This window comes from Lithobates pipiens, unplaced genomic scaffold, assembly GCF_037356315.1.
Source record: "Lithobates pipiens isolate NorthernLeopardFrog02 unplaced genomic scaffold, aLitPip1_a1.2 Scaffold_17, whole genome shotgun sequence".
Lineage (NCBI taxonomy): Eukaryota > Metazoa > Chordata > Amphibia > Anura > Ranidae > Lithobates > Lithobates pipiens.
Window position 1 is genome coordinate 13,055,799 of NW_027507755.1, and position 26,143 is coordinate 13,081,941.

The following is a 26,143-nucleotide window of genomic DNA, read 5'->3' on the forward strand; positions in this document are numbered from 1 at the left end:
CACACCAATGGTCTCATACAGGGGGAGAGACACAGCGCTGCAATAAGTCAGTTCAGTGTGGCAGGTGACCTTCCATTTTCATGAAAGTTTCAATTTAATAATCTGCTTGGAGATGTTTCTATTTTACATGGTAGTTAGAGTTGCACGATTCTGGCTAAAATGAGAATCACAATTTTTTTGCTTAGAATAAAGATCACAATTCTCTTACAATTTTCACGGTGTAACATCATCTTTCTCCAAATACAAAAAAATTGGGCTAACTGTACTGTTGTTTTTTTTTTTTTTTATTCATTAAAGTGTATTTTTTCAAAGACTGCTGCGCAAATACGGTGTGACATAAAATATTGCAACTACCACCATTTTATTCTCTAGGGTCTCTACTAAAAAAAATATATATATCACTGTCACTGTCTCACAGCCAGAAACCCAGCACTGTGTTCTGCATGTAGCTGAGCCTACATATAGTACATACAGTGCTTAGAGATTCAATAATTTCCCTTCGGAATTAATAAAGTATTCTGATTCTGAAATACTCCAGCACTTAGTGAAGGAAATAGTTTGCCTGGACCTGCTTGGTCTCCAAAAAACTATTTAAAGTGACAGAAAACATGGAATTTGGCTTTAAAGTCATTTGCACTTTAAATACCCACCTTAATATCACCTTCCCCATTGACCTCAATGCTGAAATATCCAGATTTTAACAGATATTTCAGAAAAATAGGATTTTTCTTATCCAATGCTTGGAGGTGGTAATTCTGCGACCTTTGGTTACATGATGCTGAACTGTTGTGTAGAGTATATTTGACAACCTTTGAAATTTACAACAATAAAATGTAGTTTTTAAAGGCCTGTTAAAAATGTTTCTTAGTTTTTGCCAAAGCTCCTATATATATCCTTTTTTAATGTTTAATATTATACAGATATCCATATTTAAAATGATATATTATTGAGTCAACACATACCACGTACAAATATCTCACATCACTGTAAATAAATAGCTGAATGTAACATTTCATGGTGCCTTTTTATTAAATATAACTTGAAATAGCATCAAGGTTGAACTTCAAATGGTTAGTTACATTGCCGTGCAGTCTCTGAACTGAACACATAATTCAGAAAGGCAGGAATTGTCATTAAAAACCTATGATTATACAATTACACCATTTAAAGTTCTGCTGTATTTGACTAATTGATTATTATTAATCTTTGCGCTGAAATAAATATCATAATGTAAGGTCACAAGTTTAGTAAACCTGTAATTATATATGTCAAATATTAGAGAATTGTAAAGAAAATGTTTTTACAGTATAATGATAGAGTACACAATAAAGAATGTTAATTTTTGCAGCGTATAATATCCAGCTTGCTAAACAGCTCATAATACTTGTTTTTCTTGGACAATTCTTACTACAATTTTGGGAGAAATAAAGCTGTACAATAAGCATTAACTACATATTTTAATGTCAGTCAGAATAATAAAACTGGCTAATTAGGCATGATCTGATGTGAGTGTTGTGAATAGTATATGACTGTGAATCAAATTCTTATCTGGTTTAAATGCCAGCCTTACAAGTGTTGACAATTAAAGTATGTTTATAGCATATCTAAAGCCTAAACCTTTTTTTTTTTAAATAAATCTATTTTGGATGGAGTAGGGTTTTGAGTAGAGTTTGGTTAAATGGTTAGTAGCGGATATATTTTGGATAGAGTAGAGCAGGTTAAATGGTTAGTAATGGATCTATTTTGAATGGAGTAGGGTTTTGAATAGAGTAGGGTTAAATGGTTAGTAACGGATCTATTTTGGATAGAGTAGAGTAGGTTAAATGGTTAGTAATGGATCTATTTTGGATGGAGTAGGGTTCTGAATAAAGTAGGGTTAAATGGTTAGTAATGGATCTATTTGGGATAGAGTAGGTATTTGGATAGAGTAGGGTTAAATGGTTAGTAATGGATCTATTTTGGATGGAGTAGGGTTCTGAATAAAGTAGGGTTAAATGGTTAGCAATGGATCTATTTGGGATAGAGTAGGTATTTGGATAGAGTAGGGTTAAATGGTTAGTAATGGATCGATTTTGGATAGAGTAGAGTAGAGTAGGTTAAATGGTTAGTAAGGAATCTCTTTTGGCTGGAGTAGGGTTTTGAATAGAGTAGGGTTAAATGGTTAGTAATGGATCTATTTTGGACCGAGTAGGGTTTTTGAATTGAGTAGGGTTAAAATGTTAGTAATGGATCTATTTTGGATGGCGTAGGGTTCTGAATAGAGTAATGTTAAATGGTTAGTAATGGATCTACTTTGGATGGAGCAGGGTTTTGGATAGAGTAGGTTAAATGGTTAGTAATGGGTCTATTTTGGATAGAGTAGGTATTTGGATAGAGTAGGGTTAAATGGTTAGTAATGAATCTCTTTTGGATGGAGTAGGGTTTTGGATAGAGTAGGTGAAGTGGAATCAAACAGTATTTCTATATACCTGATAAGACCAGCTAGGTATAATCACAGCAATTACCACACTCACAAGACCCCCTCAGTACTGAGGAGATGGCTTCTTGATGAACACAAAAGAGATGACTGCAAAGTCTAAATGTTCAAAGCTATCTGATTAATTCTGGGCGGGTATACAATTTATAAAAAACAACAAAGGATTAGCCCTGGGACTTTAAATGAAGTGGGTACTGTTTCCGCCAGTAAACATAACAGTAGTAAATATAGTATATGGTTTATTGAAATACAATTGTTTACACGGATAAATAACACCAACGGTTGCCAATTAAAAAAATACATAAACAAGGAGTATTGGTACATAAATGTAGAAGTAGTACATGGTACACGGGCATCATACTACCCGACTAGGTTCGTGAGATCCAGCTCGCTCTTCAGGGGTGGATGTGTGTAACAATGTACCTAGGATGAACAAAAATATATATGTTTGGCAATATAGCACAGTATTAGTTATAAAGGCACAAGGTAGGAGGGGTTGTAGGCCCCCCCATACTTACCACTGAGCTTGGCCATGGCTCCAGGTGTGCGGCCTCAAGACGGCGGCAGCAGATGCCTCCCCAGGGAGCTGAGGGAGCAGAATCAAATTGGACCCCACCCAGGGCCAAACGGAGAGCAGGCATGGCAAAGGTGTAGTGATGTATCCCTAGAATCCTCGTTGGTCGATAAAAAGTATAGGCTGTGAACATAAGTATGTTTGTCAGGCATCTAAAGTAGTAGAGTAAAATCAATAGATATTGGTATAAAGATATGTATGCATGCATGCATGAATGAAAGGCCTGAGCCAAAGGTTCTAGGGCCATGAAGATGGTTAGAGAGAGAATAAAAAAAGAAGAGTTCCCCTTGGGGTTTTCAGGCAGCAACAAGAAGCAGAGATAAATCCGTGAAAAGTTATATTTATTTTATTGATTCAACGGCTTATTTGCCATCATAGATTTAAAAATACAGGCTCTGGTATATAATATTATAGCATATCAGTGGATAAACAGTATATGGAACATTTAATACAAAATAGGTTACAGGAACAATTTACAAGTACAGCACTTTTTCAAAAGTTGCAAAATAGCACCCGGGCTGCCCCAATGCATTTCGACCTTCAGGGAGTCAGGGTCTTCTTCAGGGGGTAAAAAGCAACAAAGCCCTGGCGAAAGGAGTAGTTATATTGTATATTCTGCAGGTAATCAAAGAAAAAAAGACTTTCAATATAATAGGTTTTAACCGAAAAATGAATGTAATATCAAAACATATTTCAATAATATTTACCAGTTCCACCGAACCAATGCTTTTCAACCAGAGACTTCTAATAAAATCTGAAAAATGGAACAGTGCCTTCCCTCAAAGGGTCATCCTGGATCCGCTGCCCCACTATTTTGACCCACCTCAACCACCCGCCAAGATGGACACAGGGGGGGGAGGGGGGACAAAAGAAGGGGAGAAAAAAGGAGGAACACGACTTCACGGGGGCATCAAACGCTAGCTTACAAGAATTGACAGTGTCTGGAGTTTCCCCAGGGTGATCAGAGGAACAGAGGAGGAGGTTCTTGGCACACCCAAGGTGGCCACACCTAAAAATAATGAAATACAATATGATATGATATGGAGCAAATACATCACAAAAAATGTATATTATAACTAGTTGTTTGACTGGAGTATTGCGTATATTGTGTTAATCTATAAAAGCATAGATAAATGGGAATAGTGAAATGAGAGGGAATGCCACTTTGTTTCCCAAGTAATGTTTAAACAAATAATAAACAGGTGTGATATTCCATATTGTGACAATCGGTATTATGCTGAATAATGTGAATGTAGTTCAAAAATGACAATAATAATAATAATAAACTAGTGATGCAAATAAACCAAAAATGTGTGACTGTGTACACAGTCACACATTTTTGGTTTATTTGCATCACTAGTTTATTATTATTATTATTATTATTATTGTCATTTTTGAACTACATTCACATCATTCAGCATAATACCGATTGTCACAATATGGAATATCACACCTGTTTATTATTTGTTTAAACATTACTTGGGAAACAAAGTGGCATTCCCTCTCATTTCACTATTCCCATTTATCTATGCTTTTGTAGATTAAAACAATATACGCAATACTCCAGTCAAACAACTAGTTATAATATACATTTTTTGTGATGTATTTGCTCCATATCATATCATATTGTATTTCATTATTTTTAGGTGTGGCCACCTTGGGTGTGCCAAGAACCTCCTCCTCTGTTCCTCTGATCACCCTGGGGAAACTCCAGACACTGTCAATTCTTGTAAGCTAGCGTTTGATGCCCCCGTGAAGTTGTGTTCCGCCTTTTTTCTCCCCTTCTTTTGTCCCCCCTCCCCCCCCCTGTGTCCATCTTGGTGGGTGGTTGAGGTGGGTCAAAATAGTGGGGCAGTGGATCCAGGATGACCCTTTGAGGGAAGGCACTGTTCCGTTTTTCAGATTTTATTAGAAGTCTCTGGTTGAAAAGCATTGGTTCGGTGGAACTGGTAAATATTATCGAAATAAGTTTTGATATTACATAAATTTTTTGGTTAAAACCTATTATATTGAAAGTCTTTTTTTCTTTGATTACCTGCAGAATATACAATATAACTACTCCTTTCGCCAGGGCTTTGTTGCTTTTTACCCCCTGAAGAAGACCCTGACTCCCTGAAGGTCGAAATGCATTGGGGCAGCCCGGGTGCTATTTTGCAACTTTTGAAAAAGTGCTGTACTTGTAAATTGTTCCTGTAACCTATTTTGTATTAAATGTTGCATATACTGTTTATCCACTGATATGCTATAATATTATATACCAGAGCCTGTATTTTTAAATCTATGATGGCAAATAAGCCGTTGAATCAATAAAATAAATATAACTTTTCATGGATTTATCTCTGCTTCTTGTTGCTGCCTGAAAACCCCAAGGGGAACTCTTCTTTCTTTTCTTTTTTTTTATTCTCTCTCGAATACTTAGGGGTGTGCAGCTAGCTCGTTTTTCATTTATTTACATTTATGCACTCTTTTCCTCCTTACGTTTATGAAGATGGTTAGAAACCTAGGACAACAGAGGGGTACTACCAGGTGACAAAATGGACAAAGAAAGAGGGGAAAGAGGTAAACTACAATTGTGTGGGTAGTGATGTATCCCTAGAAACCTCATTAGTCCATAAAGCCTATAAGCTATAAACAAATATGTTTATCAGGCATCTAGAATAGTAAAGTAAAATCAATGAGTATAGGCATAAAGATATGTATAGCTAAGTAAGGCCTGGATCAAGGATGGTAGGGACATGGAGATGGTGGAAAACATAGGATAGCAAGGGGATACTAGCAGGTGACAAGATAAGAAAAGAGAAGGAGAAAGATGGACTTGTGTGGAGGAATCAACAATATCCAAAAATAAATAAATAAATGAGAATAAGTGCTCATAAGATAAACAATGCGTAAGATATGCAAGTGTGCCTAAATAAAGTAAGTATCAAAAAAGGTGAATATAGTAAGTACCTGAGTAAGGTGAATATCCTAAGTATAAAAGTAATGAGACACAGCAAGCAATCTCCACAGCTGTGTGTGTCCTCAGTGAAGAGTGAAATGAAATCCAAGACATGCCATGACCATCTATTGCTCCAGTAAAACGGTCCTCTGCCCTATTGACACACTCTGACTGCAAGGCCCCATTTGAAGATTTACCATCTGTTTAAGGCCCCTTTCACACAGACTTTCCGATCAGGCCTGCCTGTCTGTTTTTCAGGCATACCTGATTGGACGCTCCATTCACCTCTATGGAGCTTTGAATGTCAGCGGCGACATGTCAGCTGACACCCACCGATATCCTGTCTGTGAAATCCAGATGGATAGAGACCCTATTTTACATCCGTCTGGAGGATCTCTCCATAGAGGAGAGCGGGGCTCTGACAGGTCCGTCTCCGCACAGTGAGTAGAGATGGACCTGTCACCCACCTGCTCACTGGGGATCAGCAGAGCGATCCCCCACTAAGCAAACTGGAGTCTGCCGAGCAGAAAGCCAGTGTGAAAGACCCCTAAGGTTATGCTCACACTTGCTTTCCTGCAATGTAAAAAATGTGCAACTCTTTTGCCATGCATTTTGGTGCAATGTAATTTGTAACTGGTTCCGGACTGTCTACTTAGGGGGGCAAAATGGCTCCCCTGCGTAAAACCCCATACCCATGCAGGGTTACCTTTAAGACCTGCGAGAGGGATGCGCGCGTGCCCACTGCACGGCGGGGGACCCGATGTGCATGGCCGGCAGTTGTGATCGCCGCCGGCCACCCATGATTGCGTGCACAAGTGCCAGCAATGGGATTTGTGTATATAAACAGTAAACACACAAATCCCTGTGCTGTCAGAGGAGAAGAGACATGTCATTTGTTCCTAGTAAGTAGGAATATCGATATGTCTCCTCTCCTACTCAGTCCAATCCCCATACAGTTAGAACACACTGAAGGAACACACATGTATCCTCTTGATCACCCATAGTGTTAACCCCTTCCCTACCAGTGACATTTACATAGAAAACAGTGCATTTTTATAGCTCTGATCTCTGTATAAATGTCAATGGTCCCAAAAATGTGTCAAAAGTGTCCGATCTGTCTGTCGTAATGTCACAATTCCGCTTCAGCAGATCACCGCCATTACTAGTAAAAAAAAGAAATAAAAAAAAAGCCATAAAATTTTCCCATAGTTTGTAGATGCTATAACTTTTGCACAAACCAGTCAATATAGGCTTATTGTGATTTTTTTTACCAAAAATATGTAGCAGAATATATATTGGCCTAAACTGATGAAGAAATTTGTTTTTTAAAAACATTTTTGGGAATATTTATTATAGCAAAAAGTTAAAAATATTGTTTATTCTTCAAAATTGTCACTCTATTTTTGTTTATAGCACAGAAAAAATAAAAACCACAGATGTGATCAAATACCACCAAAAGAAAGCTCTGTTTGTGGGTAAAAAAGGACGCAAATTTTGTTTGGGTACAGCGTTGTATGACCGCCCAATTACCAGTTAAAGCGATGCAGTGCTAAATTGTTTTAAAGTGCTATAGTCAGGAAGGGGGTAAAATCCCTTCCTGACCAAGCCCTTTTTTGCGATACAGCACTTTGTCGCTTTAACTGACAATTGCACAGACGTGCAACGTTGTACCCAAACAAAATTGACGTCCTTTCTTTCCCAAAAATAGAGCTTTCTTTTGGTGCTATTTTATCACCTATGGTCTTTATTTTTTGTGTTATAAACAAAAAAAGAACGACAATTTTGAAAAAAAGCAATATTTTTTACTTTTTGCTATAATAAATATCCCCAAAAAATATATAAAAAAACTAATTTCTTCCACAATTTAGGCCAATATGTATTCTACATATTTTTGGTAAAAAAAAAAAAAAAAATTGTAATAAGCGTACAATGATTGGTTTGCGCAAAAGTTATCACATCTACAAAATAGGGGGTAGATTTATGGCATTTTTATTAATAATATTTATATGTTTGCACATTTACTGTATTGAATAAAAATAAAAAATAAAGGTTTCATTCGCTCGAAATAACGGCCAGAAGTCTTTGAAGTTTTAGCTTCCACTCGTTCCGTCCAAAATCAAAATGCCCAAACGAAAGGCTGAAGGAGACTCTAAGGTTGAGAAGTCCAAATCAAAGGATGAGCCACAAAGGAGATCTGCCCGGCTATCTTCTAAACCAGCCCCACCTAAACAAGAGCCAAAAGCCAAGAAGGCAGCTCCTCCAAAGAAAGCTGACAAAGCTCCCAAAGGCAAGAAAGGAAAGGGAGACTCTGGAAAAGATGCCACCAATGCTGCAGAGAATGGAGAAGCAAAGTCTGACCAGGCACAGAAAGCAGAGGCGTCTGCTGATGCCAAGTGAACTGTGTGAATTTTGATAATTGTGTACTTCTGGTGACTGTACAGTTTGAAATACTATTTTTTATCAAGTTTTATAACGATGCAGAACTTTGTTTTACTTTTATTTTAAGCTGTGTTTGGCAAATGCTTTGTGGGTTTTAATGGGCAGGGTGTGACGTGACGGTGTGATCTTCACTCATTTAACAGCTACATCGAGCCCCTGTGTTTTTACTCCCTCCATTAAATTGGCATAAATTACTTTACGGTTTCCTCTATTCTGTGGGAAAATAGGCAGCTATTCAAGCCTTTACCGTGCCCCAGGTCCTTGGTTTGAAGAAGATGGTAAAGCCAAAGTACACAGGTGCCTGTCTGAGGCAGTCTCCATCCTCCTAAATGTGAAGTATCTATCCTGTTACTGATAAATGTTAATGGTTTTTATAGTAATGTATTCTCGGGGCTGGAAAGTGAAGTATATCATGCTTTAGTGTCCTGCCTGATTTGCAATGCCTATAATGACATTTTAAATAAATTTCGGAGTTTGCTCATTAAAAAAAAAAAAAAAAAAAAAAACTTTTATGGCCTTAAAATTGCAAAAATAATTTAGGTATACAAATTAGTCAAAAAGTCAGTATAAGTGTAAGTGAAATTAGTTGTGAACTCAGCGGGGGAGATTTACTGAAACTGGATCACTCAGAATTGAATGCACCTGTTCATGGTAGCCAATCAACTTGAGCTTGTTCAATTAAGCTTGAATAATAAAACCTAGAAACGGATTGGTTTCTATGCAGAGCTTCACCAGATTTTGCACTCTGCAGTTTTAGTAAATCTCCCCCACTATATTATAGGCCCTTTCTAATGCAGTCATAACTATGCAAGCACCATACCTTCTTTGACCCAAACTAAATTAACAGGTGATGCTCAAGGCTCCACTGGTTCCTCCTATTTCAAAGATGTACGACTTCCAGGACTTTTTCCTTTTCCACCAAATCTGCTTTCCCTAATTTCAGAAATGATCTCTTTACAAGGTTAAAAAGTTCTGTCATGTGGCCATGCATCTCTTCATCCTAATAGTAGGGGGCAGGGCTACAGCACAGCCTGTGTATATTCCATCATCTGTTCAGCCTGAGGCAAGATGCAAGGCTGACTGGAAGCTAGGCCTGGTTGTTTTGGTTTGTGTGGGCTGGGAGTGACTCAAAGTTAGCAGCTAGTGATTCACAGGCTGTATCACTAAGACCTCCCTCTTCTTTCTAGAGCCTCCTGGAAGGTACTAGAAAGAGAGGAGGAGAGGATAGATGGAGCTGCCTGAAGTGTCTTAAGGAGCCCTGACCAATCCCCAACCTGGATTGGCAGGGGGCAGGCCTCCTTAAATACCTAGAGTCAGCCCAGCTGGGGAGGAGTTGTCAGTGGAAGAACTGAGGATGGAGTTCTAGGTTGTCGGGGCCTTTGAGGGAGCACCCCAGTCTTGGGGGGTGACTCTGTGCCTTGGGTGCAGGGTCGGGGGCCCTTAAAGAAAGCATGAAGGATCTGGACAGGAGGCACAGGATGAGTCAGAGAGGACAGCAGGAGCTAGTACTGTTGGGCAAGTCTTCAGGAGGGAAACACCGGTGGCAGCCAGGAGGGCTGGTGAGTGACATCTGCAGTCAGGAGGACTGGAAAGGCATGCCAGAGAGGACTGAGAGGAAACAGTCAGTGCTGGGTGTGGAGCCAGTAGGGAGGATTGCAATGTCATGTGCAGTGAGGTTGGGCAGCTTTAGCCAGGAGGGCTGGCAGGGCCTGAAGAGGACTGAATGGGAGCAGTAGTCCACCTATAGGACAGCTAGCACAAACAACTTTTTATTTTCTGCTAAACCATAGGGGCCCACAGTCCCTGCCTGCAAAGGGCAAGTTGCTTGGGCTTGGCTGAGCCAGTGTCAGGTCTACACATGTGTTAGCTGCTCCTGGGAGATCAAGAGTTGTGCAGGAGAGAGAGAGAGAGAGAGAGCAATATCCGCAAGCAGGAGTTGTGCAGGAGGATTGTAGAAGTGTGTTGTACACACTACTAGTTATCCCAATGGATTGATTTACAATCTACCTAATTGATTGACATAAAATTTGCTGGGCATCTCATAATTCCCCTACCCCATCCAAGTAAAATTCCCTAATAAAAACAACAAAAATAAGCACACGGACTCTGTTCTGCCTAAGAGTGTCTGAGGAGTGAACACCGGGCTGGGCAGGGTAACAGGTGGGCCACATCACTTAGCAGTCCCTACGGGGGGTTCTGATACATATATATATATAATGGAATTTCCAGAGCACCTGTCTCTGAGTTAACTCCTACGCTGACTTGAATCAGAACACAGGAAGTTCTGAAAACTGGATAGCAGGTGCACAAGAGTGAGAAACTACAAAACTAAACTGCAAAAGTGTGCAGGAAACTTTTAACAGTAAATGGTATACAATGCTCTAAGAAGTGTCTTTGCAAAAACGAAATCGTTTTAAGAATTGCTTTCTTTGTAATGTGTTGGTGACTCAACTGTGAATTTATTGCCTGTGACATAATTGCAATTATGTATGTATGCATGCTGTCAAAAACCTAGAGTCGGGGCATTAGATTACCTGGCGTGAGCTGGAATCGAGTCACGCCAGCCGGTGTGACATTTAAGTTTGTTTTCCTTTGAAGTCTGTGCCCGGACGTTATCCCTGTTTATCTCCTGCTTTACTACTAGAGTTGAGAGTAGGTAAAATCATATTTCTTGCTAGGAATAAACCTAAGGCCTTGTACACACGGGCGGACTGTTCGCCCAACTCTGTCCGCTGAACAGTGTTTGGGCGGACAGTCCGCTCGTGTGTGGGCTTTCAGCGGACAGTTTCAGCGGACAGTTTGACGAACAAGGTTTTACGGAATTTCCGAAAAACTGTCCGCTGAAACCTTGTTTCAGCGAACAGTCCGCTCGTGTGTAGGCTTGTTCGTCAAACTAAGTTCCGCGCATGCTCAGAAAGGATTTACACGCCGAAAGTTATAATGCAGTGTATAGGACGTCGTATTTTTCGTCCCGTCGTACGTGCCGTTCACGTCATCGCGCACGGTTTCAGCAAACTGTTCGTCCGTCGTGTGTGGCCATGTCCGTCCATGCTAATTTTGAGCGGACTGTTTGCCGAAACTGTTTGACGGACAAAGTTGGGCGAACAGTCCGCGCGTGTGTACGCGGCCTTAGTCGTTGAATTGGGTCAGGGTTACTAGAGGCCAGGACAGGATGACTCATTCTGGCAGCTCTCTGGTGCCTCCCCCTGGTATCTGGAATATTGGAGAATGTTCTAGAACTAGAGGGCGGGGGTGAGGAGGAGCTGCCATGAATATTAATGGACATGGGCCGTTCCAGCAGGGGAGTCAGGTGGAAGCTGGAAAAGGAGTGCTGAGTAGAGGCTGTTGGTGGCCCTTGAGAGACCCCTTACCTTGGTGGGGGAGGGTTACCTCAGGCTGGGTGCTCAGGAGAGCTATCCTGGAAGGATCCTAACAGAGGAGGCAGTGGAATGATTCATGCCGGAGAGGCAGCAGAAAGGAGCAAGGAAAGACAGTGAATAGATCAGCATGGCGCAGGGACAAGTAGGGGGGAAGATGGTCAGATGTTACAGTGCTTTGTTGAAAACCACATAGGGCCAAGTCTTCATTTAACCTTGCAATGGGAGGTATCCTTGTGTGTGTGCCAGTCAGGCCGGACTGGGGCAGAAAGTCAGTCGGGAGGACTGGGAGGAAGATCAGCCAGGCAGGGCTGGTAATAGCTAGATGGGCCAGTATTTCTGCAAGTGTTGCTGGGATCAGTGACCACAAGGAAGCAAAAGGAAAGATGTTATGCTGTTCACTCAAATTGTGCTACGTTTGTCAAGGAACTCAGAGTTCCTGCCTGTAATGGGCCTTTGCTGAACTTGCAATATCCTGCTAGTTCAGCAGGAGTGATCAGCAGGTACTCTACAGTGGAAACCACGTTTTGTTACTTGTCAACTCATATTGATAAGAAAATTGAAATTACGCCGACCATACACTGCATACATCAGTGAAAGGCTATACATGCCCTCTGCTAAACCTACATATTCCACTGCAAAGATCGCTATTTTCATCACACATGTCTTCTATGCCTGATTTTTGATGCAGAATTCTAGCAGTCTATCCATCTGTGACATTCAAAGTTCTTGTGAATGTCCTGAGGTTATAGCTCTGATCACAGACGAGGGGAGTTTTTAACCTGAGCCAATTTGCCTAAAGTCAGAAGCCAAACGGAGTGAAATCTGCCCAGAATGTGTCAAGATGCCCAGCCATTCCTCTCCTTACAAACAGCAGTGGCAGGCATGGACTCCACAGGCGCTAATGAGATACACTTGTAAGGATGATGCGCTTGCTCTCTGCTTCACACAACAGAGAATCTTGTTTAAAGGAAAGCTACAGACTACTTTCAGCAAGTACGGGAGTTAAAGTTTTTGTTGTGACAATTACGTGAAGGCAGTGCCATTTTCATATCTACCTATGTTTTTGCTCTGTATTTCTGTAAAGTGAAGGCAAGTTACTCCAAAAGATCTTGTACTGTTGCCAAGCTAAAAATATATTTAAAAGGAACCTGTTAGGACAGCAATATAGGAATTCATTATTATATTATTATACATGATTTATATAGTGCTAACAGTTTGCGTAGTGCTTTACAATATAAAAGTAGGCAATAGAGCAACAATATATTTCAATACAAGAGGGTTAGCAGGGCTCTGCTCCTGGGAGCTTACAGTCTCATAGAGAGGGGCTGGTGGGACAAAGGGTAATAACTGTGAGGGATGAACTGATGGTAGAAATAGAAGTTTTGGTTATTAGCTGAAGGCAGGATAGGCTTCCCTGAAGGGATGAGTTATCAGGGATTGCATAAATGTGGAAAAAGTAGGAGAAAGCCAGACAGATTGGAGTAGGGAGTTCCAGAGAAAGGGAGAGGCTCTGGAGAAGTTCCGGAGACGAGCATGGAGGGAGGAGACAAAGGAGCTAGAGAGCAGGAGGTCTTGGGAGGAGTGTAGAGGTCAGTTTGGGAGATATCTGGAGACAAGATTGGTGATGAAGTGTTGACAGCCATAGTCTTTTCCTCTATCTCCAGCATTGGGAAGGGGACTTCAGCGGTGCTCATATATTACAATGTTAATGCTTTTGAAGTCAACCCCCTGTACTTCTACTGCTTTCCTATCTCAGTGAGCACAGTGAGGGTCATGATCCCACCCCCTATAATAAGAGGATGTTCATGACCACCTGCGCTTACATTCAATCAGGGGGTGAAGAACAAGGATGCAGAGAGTGATGTGAATACAGTAAAGCTGATGTGATCCTCAGGATTGCTCTAAATCAATGAGAACTTGCTCGCCATGTGTGTGTGTAGGCAGGCGCTTGTCCACAGTGGCAATGCAGGTGGAGGAGGAGGTCAAGAGGAACCTAGTTCCTATATAGTTTCCTCGGTCACAAGGAGGCAGCTATCCGACTGGATTCTGGCACCCCATGTGACTTTGCCAGCCATCTTGGGTAAGGCAGAGTCTATTTAAGAGTTTAGCATTTGTTTGGCATCTGTCAAGGAAAGTGCTTAGTGTCGGGGAAAGGTTCCAGGGAAGCATAGAAAATGTAGGGACATGTCATCCTTCCTGAAAGACTACCCGTCTGGGTGCAGATTGGCCAGGCTGCATTCCGCTTCTCGAAACAGATGCTGTCAGGATCTCTCATCCACAACTCTACTGCCGTTTGTGAGTGTTCCTGGCCGGGTTGCCTTCTCGCTGGGTCTGTTTTGTTTCGCTGGACTTCTGTTACAGTATATTCATGTTATTGCACCTGGACTCTGGACTGTGCACTGGACTGTGTGTTTTCTCCCATCATGCTGCACCTTACCACATGTGACTTCCTAGCTAACAGAAATACTGCAGAAAATAAGTCACTAGTGGGTTAGTAACATTTCTCATCCATCCAGTGAGGATGGTTGCACACATGGAGACATGGTATATAACTACCCTGCTTTAAGCAGGACTAATTATCCAGGAGCCATTTTTGCTCATTGCATTTGCATGTGATGCATTCTGCTTAGCAGTGTTGCAAATTTCCGTTGCTCCATTCTTTCTATTTTTCTTTTTTGTTTGTTTGTTTTTGACATTTTTTGGCTTATATGATTGTTATGAAGTATGTGTACTGAGCCATTAATTGTTTAATTTTACATCTTTTTCCTTCTGAAAAATAATCAAATTATTTTACAGTTTGGGACAAAAACGGGTCTGGAATAATTGTAAGCAGTCTCTGTAACCATTTAGAAACCCAGAAGGGGTAATTAGGTTAATAAGGGTTATTTAAGGAAAATCTTTTTTTTTTTAAACAAACCCCTTTTTAACTTCTCAATTGGCTTCCTGCCTCATTTGTCATGATCAGATCGCAGTACAGGCTGCAACATTCTAAAGCCTCATTTACACAACATGGTTAAGCCAGAAGACTTGCTTGCTGATTGGGACTTCAGCAATCAAGTAGACAGGTGCTCAAGAGATCATGTACAGGAGTATATGTGGGAAGGGGCTGTATATATGTGTGCAAACATTCAGTGGGCTTAAAGCGACTTTGTCACTTTGTTTTTGGGTTTAGATAGGCTTTAAAAAATAAGATTTAGCCATTCTCAAGGTTATTTTAATGCTGAAATATAAAGACAAGCAATGCTTAGCCTTGCAGTTGGTCCCTCTCCGCACTGCAAAAGTTAACTGCTCATTTTTCCCTAGAAGATGTTAACCCCTTCACGCCGACCGTATGCAAATTTGCGCTCATGGCTTGAAGGGGTTAAACCGGGGTGATGCCTGCAACTGCAAGCCTCACCAGTACCATTTTTTAGAGTGAGCGGCGGTTGGCTCTTCAGTGATAACAACTTATGTGGCTGAAAGCCTCTCGGCTGTTATCCTAAAGGAGCGGGAGATGATGTCCCCCCTCCCGCCTCCTTCCATCGCTCTTGCCATGCCTCCCATCCCAACGGGAGACCCGAGCCACCAGTACACTTAGGGGTGTACTCACTTTTGTTACCAGCGGTTTGGACATTAATGGCTGTGTGTTGAGTTATTTTGAGGGGACAGCAAATTTGCAATGTTATACAAGCTGTACACTCACTACTTTACATTGTAGCAAAGTGTCATTTCTTCAGTGTTGTCACATGAAAAGATAGAATAAAATATTTATAAAAATGTGAGGGGTGTACTCACTTTTGTGAGATTCTATATATATATATGTCTAAACCACTGGCAACAAACGTGAGTACACCCCTAAGTGAAAATTTCCAAACTGGGCCCAATTAGCCATTATCCCTCCCCGGTATCATGTGACTTGTTAGTGTTACAAGGTCTCAGGTGTGAATGGGGAGCAGGTGTGTTAAATTTGGTGTTATTGCTCTGACTCTTTCATACTAGTCAATGGAAGTTCACATGGCACTTCATGGCAAAGAACTCTCTGAGGATCTGAAAAAAAGAATGGTTGCTTACATAAAAATGACCTCGGCTATAAGAAGATTGTCAACACCCTGAAACTGAGCTTCAGCACGGTGACCAAGACCATACAGCAGTTTAACAGGAAAAGGTTCCACTCAGAACATGCCTTGCCATGGTCGACCAAATAAGTTGAGTGCACATGCTCAGCATCATATCCAGAGGTTTCTTTGGTCAATAGACATATGAGTGCTGGCAGCATTTCTGCAGAGGTTGAAGAGGTGGGGGGTCAGCCTGTCAGTGCTCAGACCATACACCACACACTGCATCAAAATGGTCTGCATGGCTGTCATCCCAGAAGGAAGCCTCTTCTAAAGAAGATCCACAAGAATGCCTACAAACAGTTTTCTGAAGACAAGAAGACTAAGGACATGGATTACTGGAACCATGTCTTGTGATCTGATGAGACCAAGATAAACGTATTTGGTTCAGATGGTGTTAAGCGTGTGTGATGGTAACCAGGTGAGGAGTACAAAGACAAGTGTGTCTTGCCTACATTCAAGCATGGTGGTGGGAGTGTCATGGTCTGGGGCTGCATGAGTGCTGCCGGCACTGGGGAGCGTTCATTGAAGGAACCATGAATGCCAACATGTACTGTGACATACTGAAGCAGAGCATGATTCCCTCCCTTCGGAGACTGGGTGATGGGCAGGCCAGCATGTCTCCAGACCTAAACCCTATTAAGCATCTGTGGGGCATCCTCAAATGGAAGGTGGAGAAGCGCAAGGTCTCTAACATCCACCAGCTCTGTGATGTCGTCATGGAGGAGGACTCCAGTGGCAACCTGTGAAGCTCTGGTGAACTCCATGCCCAAGAGGATTAAGGCAGTGCTGGAAAATAATGGTGGCCACAAAAAATATTAACACTTTGGGCCCAATTTGTACATTTTCACTTAGAGTTGTGCTAACTTTTGTTGCCAGCGGTTTAGACATTAATGGATGTGTGTTGAGTTATTTTGAGGGGACAGCAAATTTACACTGTTATACAAGCTGTACACTCACTACTTTACATTGTAGCAAAGTGTAATTTCTTCAGTGTTGTCACATGAAAAGATAGAATAAAATATTTACAAAAATGTGAGGGGTGTACTCACTATTGTGAGATATTGTATATAGCGTATGCAATTGCTACACAAATCAAATTGTAATTGGATGTTATTAAAAATTACATTTACTTTTCAATCTGCTGCATTGTCAGTTTCTGTAAAGTGCAATTCAATATGGCAACCTGGAGGCATTATGTAGTGCAGTGTTTCTCAACTCCAGTCCTCAAGGCAACCCAACAGGTCTTGTTTTCAGGCTTTCCGTTATTTTGCACAGGTGATTTGATCAGTTTCACTGCCATATTAATTACAACAGAGGTTTCATCTGAGGAAAATCCTGAAAACATGACCTGTTGGGGCGCCTTGAGGACTGGAGTTGAGAAACACTGATGTCATATACATAGATGATGTTTGGAATGAGCCCTGCTTGTGTGATTGACTTACTGATTTTCCCAGAATTTTCCACTAGGATATAAGCCACATTTTTGGCATCCAGTGCAACAAAAATAAAATTTTAGGTGAGATACTCCTAAAAGAAAATCACGTCTAAAAGAATGTAGACCTTGCCACTTTTCTCATTAGAACCCTGCAAGTGCAGAAGCTGTCTGATAACTTTAAATTCATTCCTGTTAACATTCACTTGGACACAGGCAAGCAACTATTTCTTCAGAATAAAAAAAGGTAGGAATCTGCAACAAAGTTTGTTAAAATCCCTTCAATGTACATAGATCACCCAGAAGGGAATTCTTTAAGTTGCACCACATCACCAGGCATTGGTCTCTGCTATGCCGCGTACACACGGGCGGACTATATGGCGTACTTAGTCCGTCGAAACACATTTCAGCGGACAGTCCGCTCGTGTGTGGGCTTCAGCGGACTTTTTCAGCGTGCAGTCTGGCGTACTAAGTATTTCGGATTTTTCGAAATTCTGTCCGTCGTACTTTGGTTTCAGCGGACAATCCGCTCGTCAGTAGGCTAGTTCGACGGACTAAGAATGGCGCATGCTCAGAAAGGATTTACACGGCGGAAGGGTGCTTTGCTGTGTATTGGACTTCCTATTTCTAGTCCCATCGTACGTGCTGTACACGTCATCGCGCAAGCTTTCGACGGACTGTTTGTGCATCCATGTGTGGTCAAGTCCGTTCAGTCGAAAGTATGACGGACTGTCCGTCGGATTGTATGACGGACTAAGTACGCCATACAGTCCGCCCGTGTGTACGCGGCATTAGAATCATGAGCCAAGCCAATTTGCCACATAAAGTAGGCAATCCAAATTTCTATTTTATTGGTCTGGCTTCAGAAAACTATAATAACATTGTTAGGAATCATTGCATCTTATATGTCATAACTTATCCCAACCACTTTAAATAAGAACAAATAATACTATACTTGGTGGCTGTTATTAATTGTTTTTTGGGTGCTTTTATTTATAAATGCAAGAATAGAAAGCTGCCTATTTCCCGCTAACTCAAGTTATCTTCCCAGGCAAGATGAAAGGGCTCTTCATTGTATTTGATTTGATTAAATAAATCATTATTAAATTAAAGATCAAGGTTTGTGCAGGAAGAGGTAATTGAAGTTTCAGAACCATGTGTGCAGAAACACAAGTATGAGACGCCCCGGTATTAATGCAATAAAGGTATAATAGCATCCTTCTAATGGTAGAATTAACCTTGCAGGCTTGCTGTTAGTTCGCCATTGATTTTTTTTTTGCCTGCTTCTGTTTAACAAGAGTCCAGATATAATCCTGATTTCATTATATTTCATTATTGCTCCAGTGGGTCATTTAAATCTTTTTGAAGCTGAACATGGTAAATTTTCAAGAAAATTAATTGGATATATAATGAGGAACATTGTCTGTTTGTGTGTTCCCAAGGAAATATATTTCAAAGATGAGAATTTAGGACACTGGATAAATGAGGGAATCAGCACACCCGCTTAGGGCCTATTTAGAAGCAGCATATTTTCCAATCCACCGCTAACTAATCTACCTCCTGTTTTCAATTTTTATTTTTTTCAACTGAAAATCCATATATATAGTAAAAAAGTTTGTAAAAAGTAGGATTTGCGGGGGGGCGTGGCCTGGATCCGATCCGAGATGGACGCTTAGATCTGGAGCTCCGTCCTCGAGGCCAGCAACTTAAGCTTTACAGCCCCTTTTCCTACCCCTGACATGGTGAGGACACCCAGAGCGACCTCCGCTACACGGTCCAGATCGCCCAGGGGACCCGACGACCTCTCCGCCCGTCCAATTCCGGACATATTCCGGGCGCGGCCCTCAGGTAGGATGCAGGCCTCCCAGGCAGAGGCGCACGACGGAAGATCCCCGAGTGCCAGCCCTAACAGGCCAGAAGCACTGCTCCCCGCTGGCCCCAGAATTGACAGGCCTCCCGGCCCAGCAGCGGCGGTGAGCATAGACGACCTCCGCAGCGTGGCCACGGACATTAAGAACACACTTATGGCTGCGATTTCAGACATGCGGTCGGACATACACGCCATGACATTACGGGTGGAGGAAGTTGAAGCGACTCAAGCGAGACAAGACACCGCTTTATGCCATGTGCAACAGATAACGGAGTCACACGCCGTTCATCTTAGGGACATCAACAGACATTTGGAGGACTTAGATAACCGCGGAAGACGCCGTAACCTCAGAGTGAGAGGCATACCGGAGACCATTGAACCCTCCCAGCTATCCCAGACTGTAGCCATGCTGTTTAATGAGATCTTAGACCGCCCTCCTGATACTCAAATCAACTTTGAGCGTATTCACAGAGCTCTGCGACCAAGAGGGAGGGAGACAGACCCCCCCCCGGGATGTGGTCTGCTGCCTCATGGACTTTCCACTTAAGGAGCAAATCCTCCATGCAGCCAGAACACACGATCGAGTCGCGGTGCAGGGAGCCACTGTTAAAATTTACCAAGACCTGTCGGGTATCACCCTACAGAGGAGAAGGGAACTTCGCCCCCTTCTGGAAGCTTTGAGGGCTAGGTCCATAGTCTACAGATGGAAGTTCCCATTTGGTCTGACAGCTTCTCATCATGGCAAGACAGCGATCCTTAGAGTGCCGGAGGACCTGGAACACTTTTTCTTCACCCTGGATATACCGCCTGTGGATCTGCCAGACTGGTATAGTGATTTCCGCCTCTCCACACTTTCCCGTGCTTTCTCCATGGATGGCATAGCAGAGGCGGGAAACTTCAGCTTGGGCCGCCGACGCCATCATCCCCTCCCTCCTCGCTCGCCTTCACATGACACCGTAGCGCCGAGGAATGGGAGTCCCTCGGCCTCTCCAGCACACCGCAGAGCCAGGATCCATTGATCTACTCATCTCTTCTCTGCTCACTGCTCCCATCTGACTTTAAGGTACTGTGCATTGCTCCCTGTTTAGTTGCCTTGTTTTTGGCTCTGCTCCAAGGATTATGACTTACCCAATGCTCCCCAAGAACTGTTATATCAAGCCCAATCTGCCTGCTTCTTAGCTCGCCACCGGCTCCTTTGTTGCCCCCCTCTTTTTTCTTTCTCCCGATCCCCATAATGCAGATCCCCTGCACAACTCTGTCACTTCTCTACCTGTGCTTATTTTCCCCTCCTCGTCCCTCTACCCAACAACTTTTAAGCGATGTCGACATGATGCCGTATCGTTGGACAGATTTCACTTTTTGTCATGAGACTACTCCCACTATGGGCTCCCTAATCGGAGACTTCAGGACCACTCCAGCTCGATAAACTTGGATTTCTCAGACTACTGGAGCACTACACAGGACTTCACCCTGATTTCCCGGACTGCCTTGTAATGGTTATTCCTAGGTGTAGGTTAAAACCGGTACTTTGCTCCTTTTGTTGTTGGATTTACTGATATGCATTACTCTCTAACCACCCTACCCCACTTTTCTACCCCCTACCCTTTTCTCTCTGCTCCCCTATTACCCTTTTTCTCCCACTCCCTCCCCTTCTTCTCCATCCGCTTCTTTTTCTCCCGCCCTCTAATACCCCTCTGTCAATTGCCGGCACACTAGGGATCCCTGAGCACTAGGCTCAGACTCCCACTGGTTTCCTATAGGGATCGGGTGTTCTAATTAGTTAGCTGTGTTTGAGCAGTGGGGCAGATGTAATGTATTTTAGTATGTTTACGGGCATGGCTGGCTGGGGGGATGCAACACTCGGGGTAGAGCCTCCTCTAGCCTTCCTTACCTCAAAGGAGCCGACTTTGGCTGCCAGTTACAGTGATACCCCTGACGATCTCGGCAATCGCCGTGTCACCTTTCTTCCCAAGGCGGATATGTATTTCTGCGAACTTACTACAACCCCATGGGATTTAGACCCGAGTGTGGCCTCCCCTGATCTAGCGATACTTCTCTGTGAGGGGTGACATACAGAGGAGTTGCTGTATTCACATTGATGCTTACTTTTTTTTGCCCTATCTCTTCAAAGAGCGAGTCTTTCCCCTCCACGCACCCTATGGGGATGCCTTGAGTTTTCGGAGCCGTTGTTGTTATGTTAACCATATATATAATGTTCACTATGTTACTTTTTCACCAGGCTGGTCAGATGGGACGCAACTTTCCAAAAAGTGTTCAGGTATCACATGTTGATCATAGAATTTCTCAATGACTGCTTAACGTTTATATGTTTATTTACATGGCTCCCCACACTCCCTATGTTATCTCACCATACCACTGTTTCACCGCTTCGCAACCCTCCTCACTATATACCTCCCAGAAACCTGCGGGGTATCTTTCTTTCTGTCCCTCAAGTTGCTTAATGCTACTGTAGCTCTAATACTGTTTATCTATCTCTGGTATCTGGGCCATGACTGTACAACCTTCTCATATGTTCACTCTGGGGAAACGATCACAACTCTGCTGTACGACATGAAAACCTCACCATGGATACCTTAATCTACACAGGTGGGCTAGTCCGGGAGGGCTCATTGCGCCTTCCCGGGTCTTGTCCCGGTTACCTTTCCTCTGGTTTCCCCTACTATAAAAGCCTCGGCAGGACCGATAGCCCCTCTCTCGGTTCGTACCCGGACTTTTGTCTCCCAAGTGGGAAGCTCTGGTAGCTCTCCTGACCTTGACCGGTTGCCTCTATTACCTGACGTAGGTGTGCCGGGCATACCCGTCAACCGGTGTAGTTTCTGCTACTCCTTGCGGAGTACCTCCCTTTCTCACCCCCCTCCTACCCCCCTTCCTATACCTACCCTACCCTCTTCCCCCCTCCCTTTCTCGGGTCTCTGGCTTCCCCCGGCTTTCTTTTTTTAATTTACTGTAGGGCCCACTAGCCAGTCACTATGCCGCGCTCCCAACTCAGTTCGGCCCCCATAACGCTCAAAATTTTATCCCTGAACGCTCGGGGCCTTAACATCCCCGAGAAACGCTCCCGAGTACTTTCCTATGCAAAACAAACTAAAGCTGAGGTAGTCTTTCTCCAGGAGACCCATTTCTGCACGAAGCATGTCCCAAAATTGTCCAACTCGTATTACCCTCTGGGTTTCCACGCCACCTCTCCATTAACTAAATCTAAAGGGGTATCTATTCTGCTCTCCAAGAATTCGTCAATCTCAATTACTGATTCCCTGTTAGATGAACAAGGGAGGTTTGTCTTTCTGAAAGGTACATACAAAAACAGACCTGTCACTCTAGCAAACATATATTGCCCTAACTCGCTACAAGTCCCCTTCCTAAGGGCTATAGTTCGACGCTTACTTTCCTTCCAAGAGGGAATCCTACTACTAGGGGGGGACTTTAACCTGCCTCTAGATCCCCTGATGGACACCTCTTCGGGAACATCACATCTCACGTATAGGGCGCTCAAACAAATCAGGCACTGCCTCCATGAACTGAGTGTACATGATACTTGGCGCATCATGCACCCCAAGGACAAAGATTTTACCTATTTTTCTGCCCCCCACAATAAATACTCTCGTATAGACTACTTTTTTCTATCGCAACAGGACTTGTCATTACTCACGACCGCGACAATCGAACCAATGACGATCTCTGACCATCACCCTATCTCTTTGACACTCACATTACCGGAGACAACCGACCGGACGTTTATTTGGAAATTGGACCCCTTTCTCTTAACGGACAAATCAGTTGAAGACGATTTGAGGAAATGTCTCTCAGACTACTTCTCAGAAAACGACTCCCCAGATACCTCCAATATGACTCAATGGGAGGCCCATAAATGCATCATTAGAGGTAAAATGATTGCGATCTCAGCATCTCTTAGGAAAGCCCGTAAGGCCGGACTTGCTGCCCTGTTCACTAAGCTGAGGAATCTTGAGGCTAGTCACAAACAAACATTGGCCCAACATACCCTAGAAGAATTAACTGACACAAGAGCTCTGATAAACGAAACCCTGAACCTTAACGTTAAGAAAAAATTTATTTTGTCTCAGAAGCTCTTTTATGAACAGGGCAATAAGTGCGGTCGTTTCCTTGCCCAAGCACTGCGTAAACAGCGTAACAATAATGTAATACACCATCTACGTTCCTCCTCAGGCGAGCTTATTACCCACAACAGAGACATTGCTAAGGAATTTGAAAAATATTATTCCTCCCTATATAACCTTCCAAACTCGGCTCCCGACTCAGACAATATGATTTCTTCCTTCCTTTCCCAGTTTGCTCCTGACAAGATTTCATCTGAAGCTTCCGAGAGTCTGGACTCTCCAATATCCCCAGTAGAGTGGAACCTCGCCCTTAAGAGCTTGAAACCTGGGAAAAGCCCTGGCCCGGATGGTCTGCCAGCAGTCTACTACAAAACATTTTCCGACTCATTGAGGAAGCCCTTCCTCAAAGCTTTCAATTCCCTTTCTCCTTCTTCCCCTTTTTCGCAAAGAATGCTAGAAGCTCACATAGTCGTCATACCAAAAGAAGGCAAGGATCCATCCCAACCCAGTAATTATAGGCCTATCTCCCTTCTAAATTCGGATATCAAGCTTTTTTCGAAAATTATAGCTAACAGGTTACTCCCTTTCCTTCCTTCCCTAGTTTCCCAAGATCAATCTGGTTTTATCCCTGGCAGGGAGACCAGGGATAACACAATTAAAGCCATCAACCTTCACCATCTTATTACAAGCTCCAACCAGAAAGGCTTCTTCCTTTCCTTGGATGCGGAAAAGGCATTCGACAGAGTGTCTTGGAAATACATGAGGGCAGTGCTTCAAGCGATTGGACTGGGGCCTCACTTAATCGATTTAATTATGGCGCTTTATGCTAACCCAGTCGCTAAAGTTAGAACCAATCACACTCTGTCGGACGCCTTTCCCATCCGCAACGGGACGAGGCAGGGCTGTCCCCTGTCGCCCATTCTCTTTGTTCTAACCCTTGAACCCTTTCTTCGTAAACTTTCAGCCAACCCGGACATTCAGGGTATCAAGTCCTCACTAAAAGAATACAAATACGCTGCTTTCGCGGACGACATTCTGCTTTTCCTTTCTAACCCGCTGATCTCTCTACCAGTTGTGCTTTCTGAATTCAAGCAATTTCAATTTTTGTCGAATCTTAAAATCAATTTTGCAAAATCCTTTGCCCTCAACATCTCTCTACCCAGTACAGTGGTAGACCAATGCAAGGTGAACTTCCCTTTTATTTGGAAAGACGACTCGATTACATACTTGGGCATTCAAATTCCCACAGCCTTATCTGATCTATTTGCGAAAAATTTTATTCCTCTCCTAAATCAATTGACCAAAGATCTCAAAGCTTGGGATAAGCCAACGTTTACTTGGTTTGACAGAGCAGCTATTCTAAAAATGAACGCCCTTCCATGGATGCTTTACCTGTTGCAGACGATTCCCATCCACATTCCTACCTCCTTTTTCAATCAATACAGACGACTCTGTTCACAATTTCTTTGGAGTCAGCGCAAGCACAGACTTAGTTATGAACAACTTTCGCGCCCAAAGAATTTAGGGGGTATAGGCCTTCCAAACCTCCATAGATACTATCTCGCAACTCATTTAACCAGGATAGTGGATTGGAATGTGCACGTAGCTACTAAGGACTGGGTTTCTCTGGAAGCTTCTTTTTCAGCTTTGCCTCTTCCTTCTACGCCTTGGCTTTCCCCAAGCTGTGTTCCACCTGGCTTGACACAACATCCTCTCATAGGCCCGACCTTGAGATGTTTTCACCAAACATGCAGAAAATCGGATATCTCCTCTTCCCCTGGCCCCTTGACCCCCCTGAAATTTAACCCTGATTTCCCACCGGGAAGGAAAACTGACTTTTTAGTGGACTGCTGGCCCACGACCCTAGTCAGAGCTCACCATTTTTTTCACAAGGGCAAACTTCAATCCAGAGCTCAGCTAGCGACCGGGAATGGTGACGCTCCCATCCCCCCTTGGCAATACCTCATGGCTGCCTCTTACCTGCAGAGCATTGATAAAGACCGCTGTTGCTCCTGACAACTTTCCCCTTTTGAAAATCTATGCATCCAAACCTCTCCCCAATCACGTCTCATTTCATACATACATACCCTGCTTTTCGCGAAGCATAGAGCAAATGATACTCCTGCTTGTGCAAAATGGGAAAGGGACTTGTCCATCTCACTCTCAGAAGAGCAGTGGGAGCGAATATTTGCTAACATTCACAAAGGGTCCGCCAACGTAAACACCCAAGAAAATGGTTTCAAGATCCAATCTAGGTGGTATCACACTCCTGAGGTGATACATAAATACAAACCCACTGTCTCTGAGTCCTGTTGGAGGTGCTCCCAGGATAAGGGAACCCTTCTACACATCTGGTGGTCCTGCCCATTGATCCAAACCTTTTGGACGGAGGTACATCGTCTGACGGAACAAATCTCCTCCTATAAACTAGAATTTCACCCTGCTTTGTTCCTCCTACACCATTGCAGTTTACCACATTCCACTTATCATAAATCTCTTGGGATGCATCTAATAAACGCGGCGAAACAATGCATACCTATCCACTGGCAATCCTCCCGAGTTCCTACCGTCAAAGACTGGTTTTCCAGAATCCAAAAAGTTGCTGAAATGGAGAAACTTATTAACATTTCTCATGACACCCCCTCTAAGTTCAATATGAAATGGGCCTGCTGGTTGCATTTCCAAACTAAACAAGAATATTTATCCCTTATGTCCTCCCGATAGAAATCTTCCATCCGATTCCTTGATTAGGTTTAACCGCTTCCTTACCTAACAGCGGGGGAAAGCCAGAGACCCCCCCTCCTGCCCCCCTCTTTTCCCTCTAGCCCTTTCCCATTTCC

The 26,143-nt window shown here is 43.0% G+C and overlaps 1 protein-coding gene and 1 long non-coding RNA gene across 2 annotated transcripts; both read left to right on the forward strand.

Moving 5' to 3' along the window:
* Positions 1-4,798: 4,798 nt before the first annotated feature.
* Positions 4,799-5,376, forward strand: LOC143986617 (uncharacterized). Its single transcript, XR_013276555.1, has 2 exons — positions 4,799-4,999; positions 5,092-5,376. It is a non-coding gene; the product is annotated as an uncharacterized LOC143986617 (long non-coding RNA).
* A 2,667-nt stretch (positions 5,377-8,043) lies between these two features.
* On the forward strand, positions 8,044-8,621 carry LOC143986590 (non-histone chromosomal protein HMG-17-like). The gene has a single exon (XM_077484998.1). It carries the CDS (start codon positions 8,110-8,112, stop codon positions 8,383-8,385), a length of 276 nt encoding a protein of 91 aa, XP_077341124.1. The 5' UTR covers positions 8,044-8,109; the 3' UTR covers positions 8,386-8,621.
* Positions 8,622-26,143: the final 17,522 nt, after the last annotated feature.

Excerpts from the sequence above, each read along its gene's own strand:
- LOC143986590 (XM_077484998.1), top strand. The coding sequence starts at position 8,110 with ATGCCCAAACGAAAGGCTGAAGGAGACTCTAAGGTTGAGAAGTCCAAA.